Below are 14,832 nucleotides of genomic sequence, written 5' to 3'. Positions count from 1 at the left end.
GGTTATTAATATCAATATTTGCGCATAAAGGTGTAACTAAGTTTACCCACACAAAAAGATCATACCATGTCGAACGAACAAATTATCTGTCGGCATTTGTGAAATTGTACCACAACTTCCTGTTTCTATCACAGCTGTCGTGATTTGTTTTAAATATGGTATGAATTTACATAAAAACTATATATGGAAACGTAGTTAGTGGCATGGCTGAAATGCAGTGATTCCAGGGCAGGGCTTTGCTTCATAAAATGTTAATGAAAAAATAATGAGGTCTGGAATTCCCTCTTTGCATTATTGATTAGACCGACCGCCCGAGAGCGATACGGAGAGAGAGACCAACCGAGAGAGAGAAATATTTCACTCGTTGAGTGTATGCTTTGACAATATAGACCTCGGACACTGGAGGGCGCTATTAGATAGCAGATACTGTATACATTTGACATCTAAGGCAAATATCATTCAGTTCCTCACAGTTTTTAGTGGAACTGGACACTGTTTGAAATGCGTTGATGTATTTATAAATACATACCAACAAGAACAGACAGAGACTGATATTTCATTCTGGACTTGTATTTCGTTTTCAGTCAGTAAAGGGAGAACATTGATTCAAAAAGATCATAGACATTTTGCTTTTGCTATGTACAAGAAATTTACAGTTTCTGTGTCATAACTTGGTAGCGCTACATGCGTCAAACAACAGAACACAACATAGACAAGAGCCTAGAAAGTAAACTGGTACAAACGAAGCATGAAACTTAAAAACGACAGCATAGAGGGCTGCGTGAGAGAGCGGAGGGGAGGATACATTCTCTGGAAAAGGGGGGATAATTCGGTTCAGTTTGTGGAGCATTAGCAGTTGGCTGCATCTGTTTGTTTGGTAGTTGGTGATGATGAAATAAAATGATGAATCAAATAAATAATCAATTGTGCTTTTGGGGACATCATATTTACAACCATGTAGTAAGAATGTTATTAATGAGTCTGTCTGGAGTCCGTGTGTTTGGTTTGGCCAAGTAGGAGGCCCGTTTCAAAGAGATAGCTCAGGGTCCAATAGAGCGCATTTATTTATAACAAAAGAAAATGGGAAACAAAAACAAATAAAAGCCACATTAAAATCATAGAAGTTCATCCAACACCAGAGTGTAAAAGAGAAACAGGAATCATGATCACCATTATGCTGGTTTGAAATCTGTATTATTTGACCCTGCTGGTCATCTATGAATGTTTGAACATCTTGGAGAACAATCTGGCCTTAAATGGCCATGTACTCTTATAGTCTCCATCCGGCACAGAAGAGGACTGGCCACCCCTCAGAGCCTGGTTCCTCTCTTGGTTTCTTCCTAGGTTCCTGCCTTTCTCTGGAGTTTTTCCTAGCCACCATGCTTCTACATCTGTATTGCTTGCTGTTTGGGGTTTTAGGCTGGATTTCTGTATAGCACTTTGTGACGTTTTTTTTTTAAATAAATGAAGGGCTTATAAATACATTTGATTGATTGATTGTTAAATTTGACTTTACCATGTGTGAATGAGCTCTGCTGTAGTATTTTATGTGGAAGGAGACCCTGACTTTCGTATGATCTATGCATATATCCTCCCATTTCCCCATCTCCGACTTTGTTACAATGTATTGATTGTTATACATCAATATCCTAGACCTAGAAGACTACTAATACAGGAAAGATCCAAATACATTTTTGAATTAATCATTTGTCTGAATTCAGTTTGTATTGGATTTAATACAGGGGGTGTTGGGCCTTGATGTTATGCACATAATCAGTAGTTACTTAGGGGCCCACTCACTGTAGCAATTACCAAATGTTTTGAAGGTGAATTGTGGGGGCTTGAGAACTGAACCCGACTTCAAGGTTAGATGCCTCCGAGGACTTTCAGCTATAGAGAACGGGACAGTTGACAAAGTATTCTGAGACAGATGAAGCAGGTATATAATAATATCATTTTATGAGAATAATAATACACCTTGCAATAAGAGAACAATGTAGGCCTACCCTCTTGTCTCTAAAATGCAACTTATCCATGGATATGCAGTTCCCACAACGGAACCCTCTCACAACTTTACCTGGCCTGTTATTTTCTTGTAAATGCCAATTCACCTATCCCTGACACTTTACTCTTTAAAACGTTTACTTTCAAAGAACTCTGTGACTTGAACTGCCAAAGGCACAGGTGTACCTAAGCCACTTTGTTGGTGGCCTGATCTTTCCACTGCCCTGCCCAGACTGGTATTTATGGAACCAGAGAAATGGATTCAACTCCAAAAACCTGCCTCATTATACACAAACATGCTCAAGAGTGCAACCCTTTCAGTAGGAAATACACAAAAATGATCACAAACACTCTTGTGTTTTGTGTTAAACAGGAGAATGGAACACACTCAAAATATCCCTCAGTGTTTGAGTCACCAAACAGACAGGCTTTATTCCTTGACTCGGTACAGTAGTCCTATTGATTTAATAGCCATCTTCCCTTTGAAAAGGAAAGCATGAACATAGATGATAAAGTGATCTATATTTAATATGTGTCTTAAAGGAAGTAATGCTGCTCTGGTATGTCAGGGGGTAATGGTCTTTCTACCGGGTGTGTGTTAAGAGGTCAAGTGTCCTACAATGCTCTGTAATGCTTATTAAATTAATTCCAATACAGACTAAATGGCCCAATATTCCATTGTTAGGGATAAAATAATCTAATAGTGGACTGGCTATGGATATAAAGTGGGGCTGGACTAGGGCCTGAGGTCCACATGAATAGCTACAGACATCAGGAGAAACAGACAGCTCTCTGCCCAACTGTTCTCTCATCATCTGACTGTAACTAACTAAATGGTTGGTCACACCAGCCTACCACCCCCCCCCCCCCTCCCCCTAGGGATCTCTTTTAATTTTTGATAGTATATTTCTTTAGTAGGCCATGCCCTCATGTGTGATTGTGTTTGGCTTTGGTTATTCAAAATTATGTGTGTATTTATTTATTTAAGTCTATGGGGCAGCACACTATTGCTGTGTGTGTCCCTGTGTGCTACCAGTGTGTGTGTGTGTTGTGTGTATTGCGTGTCTGGGTGTTTGTGTGCTTTAATACCACACCCTGACAGCATGGTGACCCAGTTCTCTGTGTTTATTTGCTTTACACTTTATTGAATTGTCATGTGAGCTCTATTAAACTGAGGCTATAGTGACAGACTTTTCAGAGTGGAGATGGGGGAGGGAAGCAAGTTTTTTACTGGCAGAGGCACAGAAATACCTATCTCTTTGCATGTAGTCTGACAATAGAAAAATAGGACAATGTAAGTCGACAATACACTTTTTTCTCACTCTATATTGAGTGTTTAGCCGGGTGTTTTAAAGGCTAAATTAAAATTGTATCTTTAACATTGTAAAGTGTACGAGGGTAGTGAATATATTGAGCTGGAAATGTGGTCTGTATCAGATACTACCTATGAGATGTACTGGGATAGGTTAAGTTTAGATTGAACCCACATAAAACATGCCTGTGAGCATGTGTTGACTGCATGTGTATGAGCATGTGTTGACTGCATGTGTATGAGCATGTGTTGACTGCATGTGTATGAGCATGTGTTGACTGCATGTGTATGAGCATGTGTTGACTGCATGTGTATGAGCATGTGAGTGGCTCTGTGTTTGTCAGTGTCTGTGTATGTAGCCATATGATGCTTGTTGTGAATTCTGGCAGCTGGTCCCCAGCTCTACCATCCATAGTGTGGAAGTCATCCAATGAGACCATGATAAAGTGCTCTTCCCTATTCTTTCTTCCTGTCCTCACTTCCTGTGTGCCATCTTACCATCTCCCCCTTCCACTCCTCCCTTCTCCCTTCATCTCCGCTGTGTTTGAGTTTGTCCTGGCTTCATGAAATATTTTGGACATTCTGCTGTTTTGAAACTATTGTTATAATGAATTAATAACATTTTGTGGGGCCATGATATGATTAAAGATGCCCTGGGTTTAACAGAGTGTTATACAAAGTTATTCACATTGTACGAAGGATAGAAGGACAAACATTTACCCTAACTACTAGCAAAAAATACAAATTCATTATCTTGTAATATTCTCTCTAAAATAAAACAATGTATTGAAATGCAAATCTATGAGTTTAGCATAATTCATTCTTCTAATATACCATACTAAAAATATATTTTAAAAATATAACTTTTTGCCCAATGAGTGTGTTCTTTTTTCATGTTCTTGTTGAGTTATATGCTATTACAGTATTATCAATTGTACAAATGTGGAACTTTAAAAAGGAAAATCTGAGTGTTTTCAGTACTTTCAATCCAGCCTAAATGGATGCTATTATCCCCTCCCCAGTATCAATGGTGATTGGATATGAAGTATGACAATCATCCACAACCACACATCTGAGAGAGTATTAAAATATAAAGGAGAGTGGGTTAAACCTAACCCTAACCTGTCTGGATAAAACACACACAATAAAAAACAAAAAAATAAGTAAACAAACAAAACAACAAAGAATACCCTGTACAGAATTGAAAACATTCGGTTAATGCGGTTAGTGCTACCCGGGAGGCGGGAGGTGGGAGGCAGAGGCGTGATGGGAATGAGGAAACAGACAGGAAATCAAAGTGGCCGTTACCTTTCTAATGGCTGAACCAAACTGTTGATAAACAAGGATGAAAGTTCACCTCTCAGATAGAGTCATAAAATAACAGACCAAAGAAAATATACTATTTATATTATAAAAAAAGGAAAACAATATACATAAAATACTGCATAACTGTGTGTGTATGTTTATCTGCCTGTCATCCTGCATACACATACACCTACAGACATACAAACACACGTGCACGCTATGCATACACATAGTCACATATAACTAAGGCCAGTTTTGAGGAAGAAAACACAAGGAAATTAACAACATTTATTTTAGCACAATGCTGATTCAGTAATGCCTAAATCTACAGTGTGTGACCAGATCTGCAGAGTTATGCACAATGTCCTCCTGTTTGGGTCCTGTCTGTACTATCTATTCCCTCCCCTACCTCACTTGCTCTCATTATGGGTGTTTGAACGACTCCTCTCTCCCCGGGAGAGCACATGATTCCCCTGTCCCCCACCTGACTGGGCCTCCAAGGGGAACACACTGTTACCCAGCATTCTCTGGGAGCCCTCCAGGTGGTTGGCCACGCGGTGGTGGCTGCTGTAGGAGCTGAGCTTGGGGCTGGCTTTTCCCAGAAGCCTCTGGGAGGCGTTTGTACCCGAGCTATCATGGAGGTGTTCCTCCTCGTCCGTGTCAGCATCAATGAACTTACTGATGGACGCGTCATGGAATGTGAAGACTGTCGGGATCAGGGTCTCAGGGGGTGGAGTCTTGCTGCTGGCAGTGGTGTAGACAGACACCTCAGGACTCATGAGGGAGTGGGCAGAGAGGGCAGAGCTATCTGAGAGGGCCCCGCCCCCTGGCCCCTGTGGTAAGGAGGAGGAGGAAGGGTCTGCGTCCCCGCCTTTGAAGTTGACCTTGAGGGAGCGGTTCTTTAGCGGGTTGCTGAAGCGTAGGCCCCGGGGGCTGTCAGAGAACAGGCCGTGCTTGGAGCCTCGTCCTCCGGGGACCTTGGTGGCGCTGTGGGGGGACACCATGGCCTCGTGCTCCAGGGTAGTCTCGAGCACGGGGTTGGTGCTAACCCTCCCTGGAACAATGGTGCTGGGGCTGTGGGAGAAGCGAGCACTTTCATTGAAGTCAGCAGCACAACTCATGAAGCTGTCAATACTGGACATGCTCCTCATGTCTGTGGTTGGGGCAGGCTCTGTGGGGATGATACCCATCTCTATCTCGTCTCTCTTCTTGGGCGCTTTAGACAAATGCCCCTTGTCCTTACTGTTCAGGTTAGGCTGAGACTGGGTCTTAGCCATCTTGTTGTACATCTCCTCCAGTTTCTGAGCGTTGAGTTGCTGAGGGCTGGCGGGATGGGCTTTGTCTGGTGAGCTGGGCTCTAATGACTGAGTGAAGCCCATCTCTGAGGTGGTCCTCTTGGGAGTCTCTTTCCTGTGGCTAACAGACAGGTGGTTGTCCTGCACCTTCCCCATGTTCTCTCCATTATTTTCTACCACTATGTCTATGAGCTCGACACTGCGTGCAAACGCCTCCTTCATGTTCATGGAGATGATGCTGCCGTTCCTCTTGGCCCTCTCCAGGGCCTCCCGCCGTTTGATGGCCTTCTCCTGCCTCTTCTGCTCCTTGTAGAACTCTGAGAAGTTGTTGACGATGATGGGGATGGGCAAGGCTATCACCAACACTCCAGCTATGCAGCATAGACCCCCAATTATCTTACCCAGTAAAGTCTTTGGGTAGATGTCCCCATACCCCACCGTAGTCATAGTAATGGTAGCCCACCAGAAGGAGGCCGGGATGCTTTTGAACTTGGTGTCCTCCTCGTCCTTCTCGGCGAAGAAGACAAGGCTGGAGAAGATCATAATGCCCATGGCCAGGAATAGGATGAGCAGGCCCAGCTCATTGTAGCTCCTCCTCAGGGTGAAGCCCAGAGACTGAAGCCCTGTGGAATGCCTGGCCAGCTTCAGAATACGGAGGATACGCATGATCCTGAAGATCTGCACCACCCTCCGGACGTTCTGGAACTGTAAAACGCTCTTATTGGATTCAGTCAGGAAGATGGTGACGTAGTAGGGTAGGATGGCCAGCAGGTCTATTATGTTTAGTGGACCCTTGAAGAACTTCCACTTGCTGGGCGAGGAGATGAAGCGGAGCAGGTACTCCATGGTGAACCAGGCGATGCACACCGCTTCCACGTGAGCTAGCTGAGGGTTGTCTGTCACCTGGCCAAACTCGTCTATGTCCTGCAGCTCCGGGAGGGTGTTCAGAGACAAGGCAATGGTTGACAGCACGATAAAGAGGATGGAGATGATGGCCAGGACCTGTTGAAACACAACCAAGACAACATGCAAACGTCAGTGCATTGACATGTAGAACATTAATGCCAAATCATTTCAACGCTTTTTTGTCTGAATCCAACTGTGGGACAAAATTACTTTTCAACGACGCTTTAAACTTCTTGAGTATGGCTGCGGCAAATAATAACAGTCATTTTGTGAGGCTGACACCTGAAGAATATGATTCATTCATGACCCATTTAGCTCTCTGACTGATTCCTCCTGAACATTATGAAAAGGTTACTGTCATATCAGGACTACCAGCTCTTTAAGAGAAAAAAAGGTCAAAGAGAAATATGATTTAGATTGCCTGGTCTGACCCCCCCTCCTCCCTCGAGCACCCCATTTGTTCATGCATGAATGCCCCCCCTTTAGCATGTCATCCTCATGCTTGTGTGACACTTTGATGTTCTGGATTTCCCCTGATATGCGATTAAAATATTGGTATTATCTGAGTTTTTCGATGGCAAATGCCACTGTCTACTGGTGACCTAGCAAGCTAGACACCGGTATCACCCCCGCCTCCCACCTGATGTGTACCACAGTGTTAGCTAGCAGACAGTGTCCTTCGCTCCCGCCTGCTAAGCACCTGGCCTCATTATCAGAACTGCAGGAAAGCAGTGCCCGAAAGGCGGGGCGAAGGTCACTGTTTACCGGTATCCTAGCTAGCCACCTACTGTACTGGAGCGCCCCTGCCTCCCGCCTTTGTACGGTAGTCTTAGATTAAAAATGTATTTTATGTGGCTTGGGATTGACAGAACACACATGAGATGAGGGTGCACATTGATCCAAAGATGGTGTGTGTATTACCAGCGTTCCCTATCTGAGCAAATTTGCGGGTGTTAAACTCTTGGTGTTGAGGTAAAAAGTGTTGTTTACATTTGAGTCATTTAGCAGACGCTCTTATCCAGAGTGACCTTCAAGAGCAATTAGGTTTAAGTGCCTTGCTCAAGAGCACATCGACCAATTTTTCACCTAGTCGGTTCAGAGATTTCAACCAGCAGCCTTTTGGTTACTTAACCGCTAGGCTATCTACCATCATTGAGTGTTGATGCTAGTGGGGTTAGTGGCGCAGCGGTCTAAGGCACTGCATCTCAGTGCTAGAGGCGTCTGGTTTGATTCCAGACTGTATTACAGACTGCACAATTGTCCCAGTGTTGTCCGGGTTTGGCTGGTGTAGGCCGTCATTGTAAATAACAGTTTGTTCATAACTGACTTGCCTAGTTAAATAACGTTTTAAAAATACCGGTGGGATTGAAATTGACGCCAAGTACACAATGGAGCGTTATTTGAATCAAAAGCCCTATCACATTAAGAAGTAAATACATTTTGTTGTCAAGGCATATATATTTGATTTGTTTAACACTTTTTTGGTTACTACATGATCCCATATGTGTTATTTCATAGTTTTGATGTCTTCACTATTATTCTACAATGTAGAAAATAGTAAAACTAAAGAAAAACCTTTGAATGAGTAGGTGTTCTAAAACCTTTGACCTAATATGGACTTGGTCTTTTACCAAATAGGGCAATTTTCTGTATACCCCCCTACCTTGTCACAACACAACTGATTGGCTCAAATGCATTAAGAAGGAAAGAAATTCAACACATTAACCTTTAACAAGGCACACCTGTTAATTGAAATGCATTCCAGGTGACTACCTCATGAAGCTGGTTGAGAGAATGCCAAGAGTGTGCAAAGCTGTCTTCGAAGAATCTAAAACATAAAATATATTTAGATTTGTTTAACACTTTTTTGATTACTACATGATTCCATATGTGTTATTTCATAGTTTTGATGTCTTCACTATTATTCTCCAATGTAGAAAATAGTAAAAATAAAGAAAAACCCTGGAATGAATAGGTGTTCTAAAACATTTGACCGGTACTGTACATATTTTTTTACCCCCTTTTTCGTGATATCCTTGTCTCATCACTACAACTCCCCAACGGGCTTGGGAGAGGCAAAGGTCCTCCGAAACATGACTCACCAAACCACGCTTCTTAACACCTGCCCGCTTAACCTGGAAGCCAGCTGCACCAATATGAGGAAACACCGTTCAACTGACGACCACAGTCAGCCTGCAGGCGCCCGGCCCACCACAAGGAGTCGTTAGAGCGGCCAAAACCTGCCCTAACCCGTACAATTGTGCCCTGTCCTATGGGACTCCCGGTCGAAGCCGGGTCTGTAGTGATGCCTCAAGCGCTGCGATGCAGTGCACTCGGGAGGCCCGGAAGTCTAATTTTTCAATCTTCCTTACCTTGACACTCATTCTAACTGCAAATTACGGGTGATTAAAAGTTACAATTGTTGGATATCCTAACTGGCTGAATTCCGATTGGAATTATGTAACACTTCGCAAGCTAGTGATATGACTTGCAAACCAGTAGTTTCAAACAACTGTGTTAGGGTAAAACTAGGCTGTCAAAGTATGGTATTGTCAAAAAAGCAAAGCCTTGTTATAATGTAGTTTTTTGGAGAAAATATGAGCTTAGGCACTCACTAATTGAAGGCTACAGGATGTCACTAGCAAACACAATCATGGGTGGCACTGGTGCCATTTAAAATGCACTCGAAAGGCACCCTGGGAAATAAATAAATATTTCCCAGGGTGCCTTTGAAGGCCCTTGGATCAATCTCCCCCCCCATTATTATTTTGGGCTGGGGTCTCAACTTACTGTTGCGAGTTAAAATAGTAGGCTACACAAGATGCCATTTCTAAATTTGGTTGTGCATCAGCAGTTTTCCTCTTGTTATGTTACTCACCAATAGTCAGTGAATTAGTCCATGTCAGCTAACAATTTTTAGATTTTTTAATTTTTAGCTAAATTAAGTTAGCAGCCATCTATCTAAACAACCCCCCCCCCCTGATTTGTATCAGTCAGTCTCACTCATATTAACAATTGCAAACATTTCACCCCGCCACATGGCGAAATGAGTAGAACTGCATGAAACGTCTTATAAAATTGCAAAATCTACTCTCCGCCCCATGGCAAAATGTGTAGAAATCATGAAATGTGCTTTAAAACTGTAACATTTGCTCTACACCACATGGCAAAATGAATAGAATTGCATGAAATGTGTTATAAAATTGCTAAATCTTCTCTCTGGCCCATGGCAAGATGTGTAGAATGCAGCAAACTTGCTTTAAAATTGTAACATTTTCTCTACACACCATTGCAAAATGTGTAGAATTGCACAAAATTAACTCTAAACAGGACTGCAGCGTGCCTATTGAGTCATGCAAAAATGTTTTCTCTCTGTCTAGAGTGGGGCCACTACAATGTTTTGCTTGCAATGTGGAAGCTTTGGATGTGGGTACGCAAACCATATATATATTTTTTGTGGCCTCCACCCCATCAAAGTTTCCCATCCCTGCCCTACAGTGTTAAAACAACACCCCAAAGCAAGTTACTGTAACACCATAGGTGTTAATTCCCTGACACTGAGAAAGTGTAACAGCATCAGCTCTAATAAAATTTTAATTTAAAATCGGATGTTGCCCATGGTTTTAGGGACTAAACATTCTTAGGGTGTTAGTTCATCAACACTTTAAAAGTGTTAGTTTAACACTATTTCTGATGGTCACATATTCAGTACACACTAAGAGATTCTTACATTTAACACTGTGGGTGTTACGTTTCTTATTTCAAATTTGCTGTGCAGCTGTAAATTGTGGTGTCATATCCCTGTCAAATCTGTGACTTTGTTCCTCTCCTTCTTTCTGCCTATCCTCTCAGTCCCTCCCATCTGCCTCTCACCTTCAGACTGACTTCCTCAGACTTATTGTCCTAGTTCTTCTACAAAGCACCTTGCAAAGTGAGTCTGTCCTACTAGCAGACTACTAGAGACCTAGATTCATAGAACAGCCTGTGACTCCCCTGCATGATAAGAGCATTTGAACCTGTGTGGAAGTTACAGGGGACAGGATGATGAGTACTACATGCTGAGTACATCAGGATCTGGACGAGGTGTTGTGGATTAACAGAGCGCATTCAGATCAGGGCCATGTACGCTGGGTGTGGCACACCTTTTAGTCCTCTCCCAGCTAGTGTGTGTGTCATCTCGACACAAGGTCACAGTGGAGGTCCCTGTCCCTGTCCCAGGTCAGTGGAATGCAGGATTATTCCCTGGCACCGCTCAGCATTCATTAGCTTTAATTAATCCTGGCAGGTGAGGTGCCTGCAAACCCACCCTGGCCTTTAGGGAGAGGCTGAGCGAGAGAGAAAGAGAGATAGAAAGAGACAAAGAGGTAGAGGCAGTCTGGGCTATAGTGTTCCAGCATCAGCTCAATGCCCCAGCTAAAAGAGAGTGAATTAAAGGCCAGACAGTTCAAACTCAATCAGAGCCACACCTAACATGTTCTTCATCTTGTCAGGATCCTGAGGGACCAAAGTGATGTATAAAAATCTACAAACACATTAGATCCAAAGGGGATTTGCTCCCATTAACGATTCTCTCAACCAATCACCGTTAATGACTCAAGTTCACACCATTTCAAGTGTAAACTGCACTTTACCTATTGACAAGGACGAAGTCTATCTGACCATTGAATATTGTCATTGTATGTCTCCTTATATTTCCAATGTGTTTATAAGGATACTGTGTAGAGGTCGATCGATTAATCGGAATGACCGATTAATTAGGGCCGATTTCAAGTTTTCATAATGATTGGAAATCGGTGTTTTTGGACACCGATTTATTTTTTATTTTTTTACACCTTTATTTATCCTTTATTTAACTAGGCAAGTCAGTTAAGAACACATTCTTATTTTCAATGACGGCCTAGGAACGGTGGGTTAACTGCCTTGTTCAGGGGCAGAATTACAGATTTTTACCTTGTCAGCTCGGGGATTCAATCTTGCAACCTTACAGTTAACTAGTCCAGCGCTCTAACCACCTGATTACATTGCACTCCACGAGGAGACTGCCTGTTACGCGAATGCAGTAAGAAGCAAATGTAAGTTGCTAGCTAGCATTAAACTTATCTTATAAAAAAACAATATATCAATCATAATCACTAGTTAACTACACATGGTTGATGATATTACTAGTTTATCTAGTGTGTCCTGCGTTGCATATAATCGATGCGGTGCATATTCACGAAAAAGGACTGTTGTTGCTCCAACGTGTACCTAACCATAAACATCCATGCCTTTCTTAAAATCAATACACAAGTATATATTTTTAAACCTGCATATTTTGTTAATATTGCCTGCTAACATGACTCGTTGCGAACTGTGAAGACTATTTCTTCCTAACAAAGACATCCAACTTTGCCAAACGGGGGATGATTTAACAAAAGCGCATTTGCGAAAAAAGCACAATCGTTGCACAACTGTACCTAACCATAAACATCAATGCATTTCTTAAAATCAATACACAGAAATATATATTTTTAAACCTGCATATTTAGCTAAAAGAAATCGAGGTTAGCAGGCAATATTAACCAGGTGAAATTGTCACTTCTCTTACATTCATTGCACGCAGAGTCAGTGTACATGCAACAGTTTGGACCGCCTAATTTGCCAGAATTTTACGTAATTATGACATAACATTGAAGGTTGTGCAATGTAACAGGAATATTTAGACTTAGGGATGCCACCCGTTAGATAAAATACGGAACGGTTCTGTATTTCACTGAAAGAATAAACGTCTTGTTTTCGAGATGATAGTTTCCGGATTCGACCATATTAATGACCTAAGGCTCGTATTTCTGTGTCTTGTTATGTTATAATTAAGTCTAGGATTTGATAGAGCAGTCTGACTGAGCGGTGGTAGGCACCAGCAGGCTCGTAAGCATTCATTCAAACAGCACTTTCGTGAGTTTTGCCAGCAGCTCTTCGCTGTGCTTCAAGCATTGAGCTGTTTATGACTTCAAGCCTATCAACTTCCGAGATTAGGCTGGTGTAACCGATGGCTAGCTAGTTAGCGGGGTGCGCGCTAATAGCGTTTCAAACGTCACTCGCTCTGAGACTTGGAGTGGTTGTTCCCCTTGCTCTGCATGGGTAACGCTGCTTCGAGGGTGGCTGTTGTCGATGTGTTCCTGGTTCGAGCCCAGATAGGGGTGAGGAGAGGGACGGAAGCTATACTGTTACACTGGCAATATTAAAGTGCCTATAAGAACATCCAATAGTCAAAGGTATATGAAATACACATGGGATAGAGAGAAATAGTCCTATAATTCCTATAACAACTACAACCTAAAACTTCTTACCTGGGAATATTAAAGACTCATGTTAAAAGGAACCACCAGCTTTCATATGTTCTCATGTTCTGAGCAAGGAACTTAAACGTTATATTTTTTACATGGCACATATTGCACTTTTACCTTCTTCTCCAACACTTTGTTTTTGCATTATTTAAACCAAATTGAACATGTTTCATTATTTATTTGAGGCTAAATTGATTTTATTGATGTATTATATTAAGTTAAAATAAGTGTTCATTCAGTATTGTTGTAATTGTTATTATTACAAATGCATAAAAAAGAAAATTGGCCGATTAATCGGTATCTTCTTTTTTTTGAGGTCCTACAATAATCGGTATCGGTATCGGCATTGAAAAATCATAATCGGTCGACCTCTAATACTGTGTAGTGTTTGTGATTCTTGAGTATTTCACTGACACACTTAAACTGACACACATTGGCTGATGTGGTCGTTAGGTATACTGTACCTCATGCATGACACATTACGTGTGCACATTACGCCTGACATCCAGACATGCAATACTGTAACTCTGCCTGTGGACCAAACACAAATGACGTTCCACAACATTCCACACACTTCAAGACATAACACACCATATCACGTGAACATTATCACACCTTTAAATGTATTATGTTATAGCATTAAATAAAGCAGAGGTATCCGCTTGCCCTACTGAAAGATTCATCCAACCTGCTCTCTGTGTCTAGTCTACATGAAGATGTTTATCTCTCACACTCTCACACTCAGTGTTGGGTTACAACGCCGGGATGGGGAGAGCTTAAGTGTTAGAACGTGGACCATGTAAAGCCATAGAGCCAGCTCCACGCACTGAGAATCCAGGTCAATTACACTGTACAAAAATATAAACGCAACATGCAACAATTACAGAGTTACAGTTTATATAAGGAAATCAGTCATTTGAAATAAATGTATTAGGCCCTAATCTATGGATTTCACATGACTGGGAATACTGATATGCATCTGTTGGTCACAGATACCTTTAAAAAAAAGGTAGGGGCGTGGATCAGAAAACCATTCAGTATCTGGAATGACCACCTCATGCAGCGCGCACATCTCCATGGGGTCAATTTCACGCCATATGTATTGAATTCAAAATAAAATAAATTGAAAAATAATTTTCTGTTAAACCTTCCCAGCAACCAATCCTATTGAATAGATGTTGCCTATGCTCTTGCCTGCATGTACAACCTTTTGGTTACACTGCTCGTATCTTTGCTTTAAATTTCTGTTTCTTTGCTTTCACTGCCAGTCTTTTCGATTTCGAGTTTTGGCATCATTTTTCCATGAAGGGCGGGGTTTAGAGGGAGGCGTAGACAATGAGTCTCTATTGGTCTGCTAGTTTTTGAGTGACGGTTCATCTTAACCCATCAATGAACATGATAGACAGGCTTTTTTTCTATTGCCTACTTAAGTAGACGTTCTGACGTCACCTTGTTTTAGTGTTTTAGCTAACGTACTTCAAAATTGTCAGTCACGTGTCAATAATGTATGGATATTAGAAGCATGTCTATCTAATACATTTAATGACAAACCATCTAACTACTTAGGTAGACATATGAATGACCTGTTTCACAACGTTCGGCGCAGGTGTATGGCGAACCAGTCACCAACACCTGCGTTGCGTTGTGCAACAGGTCATTCATGTTCACGATTTATTTTATTTTG

General features: G+C 41.9%; 1 protein-coding gene across 1 annotated transcript in view; it reads right to left on the bottom strand.

Moving 5' to 3' along the window:
- Window positions 1–560: 560 nt before the first annotated feature.
- LOC109872912 (potassium voltage-gated channel subfamily B member 1-like) overlaps window positions 561–14,832 on the bottom strand; it is an 84,125-nt gene continuing 69,853 nt past the window's right edge. The window contains exon 2 of the mRNA XM_020464371.2: window positions 561–6,918. Within this exon, the coding sequence (XP_020319960.1) occupies window positions 5,032–6,918 (1,887 nt within the window). The 3' untranslated portion in view covers window positions 561–5,031. The remainder of the gene's footprint in view (window positions 6,919–14,832) is intronic.

Source organism: Oncorhynchus kisutch, linkage group LG1 (assembly GCF_002021735.2).
Source record: "Oncorhynchus kisutch isolate 150728-3 linkage group LG1, Okis_V2, whole genome shotgun sequence".
In the NCBI taxonomy this organism is placed as follows: domain Eukaryota; kingdom Metazoa; phylum Chordata; class Actinopteri; order Salmoniformes; family Salmonidae; genus Oncorhynchus; species Oncorhynchus kisutch.
Note: the sequence above shows the minus strand (reverse complement) of the source record. Positions and strands in the feature narration are given on the sequence as shown.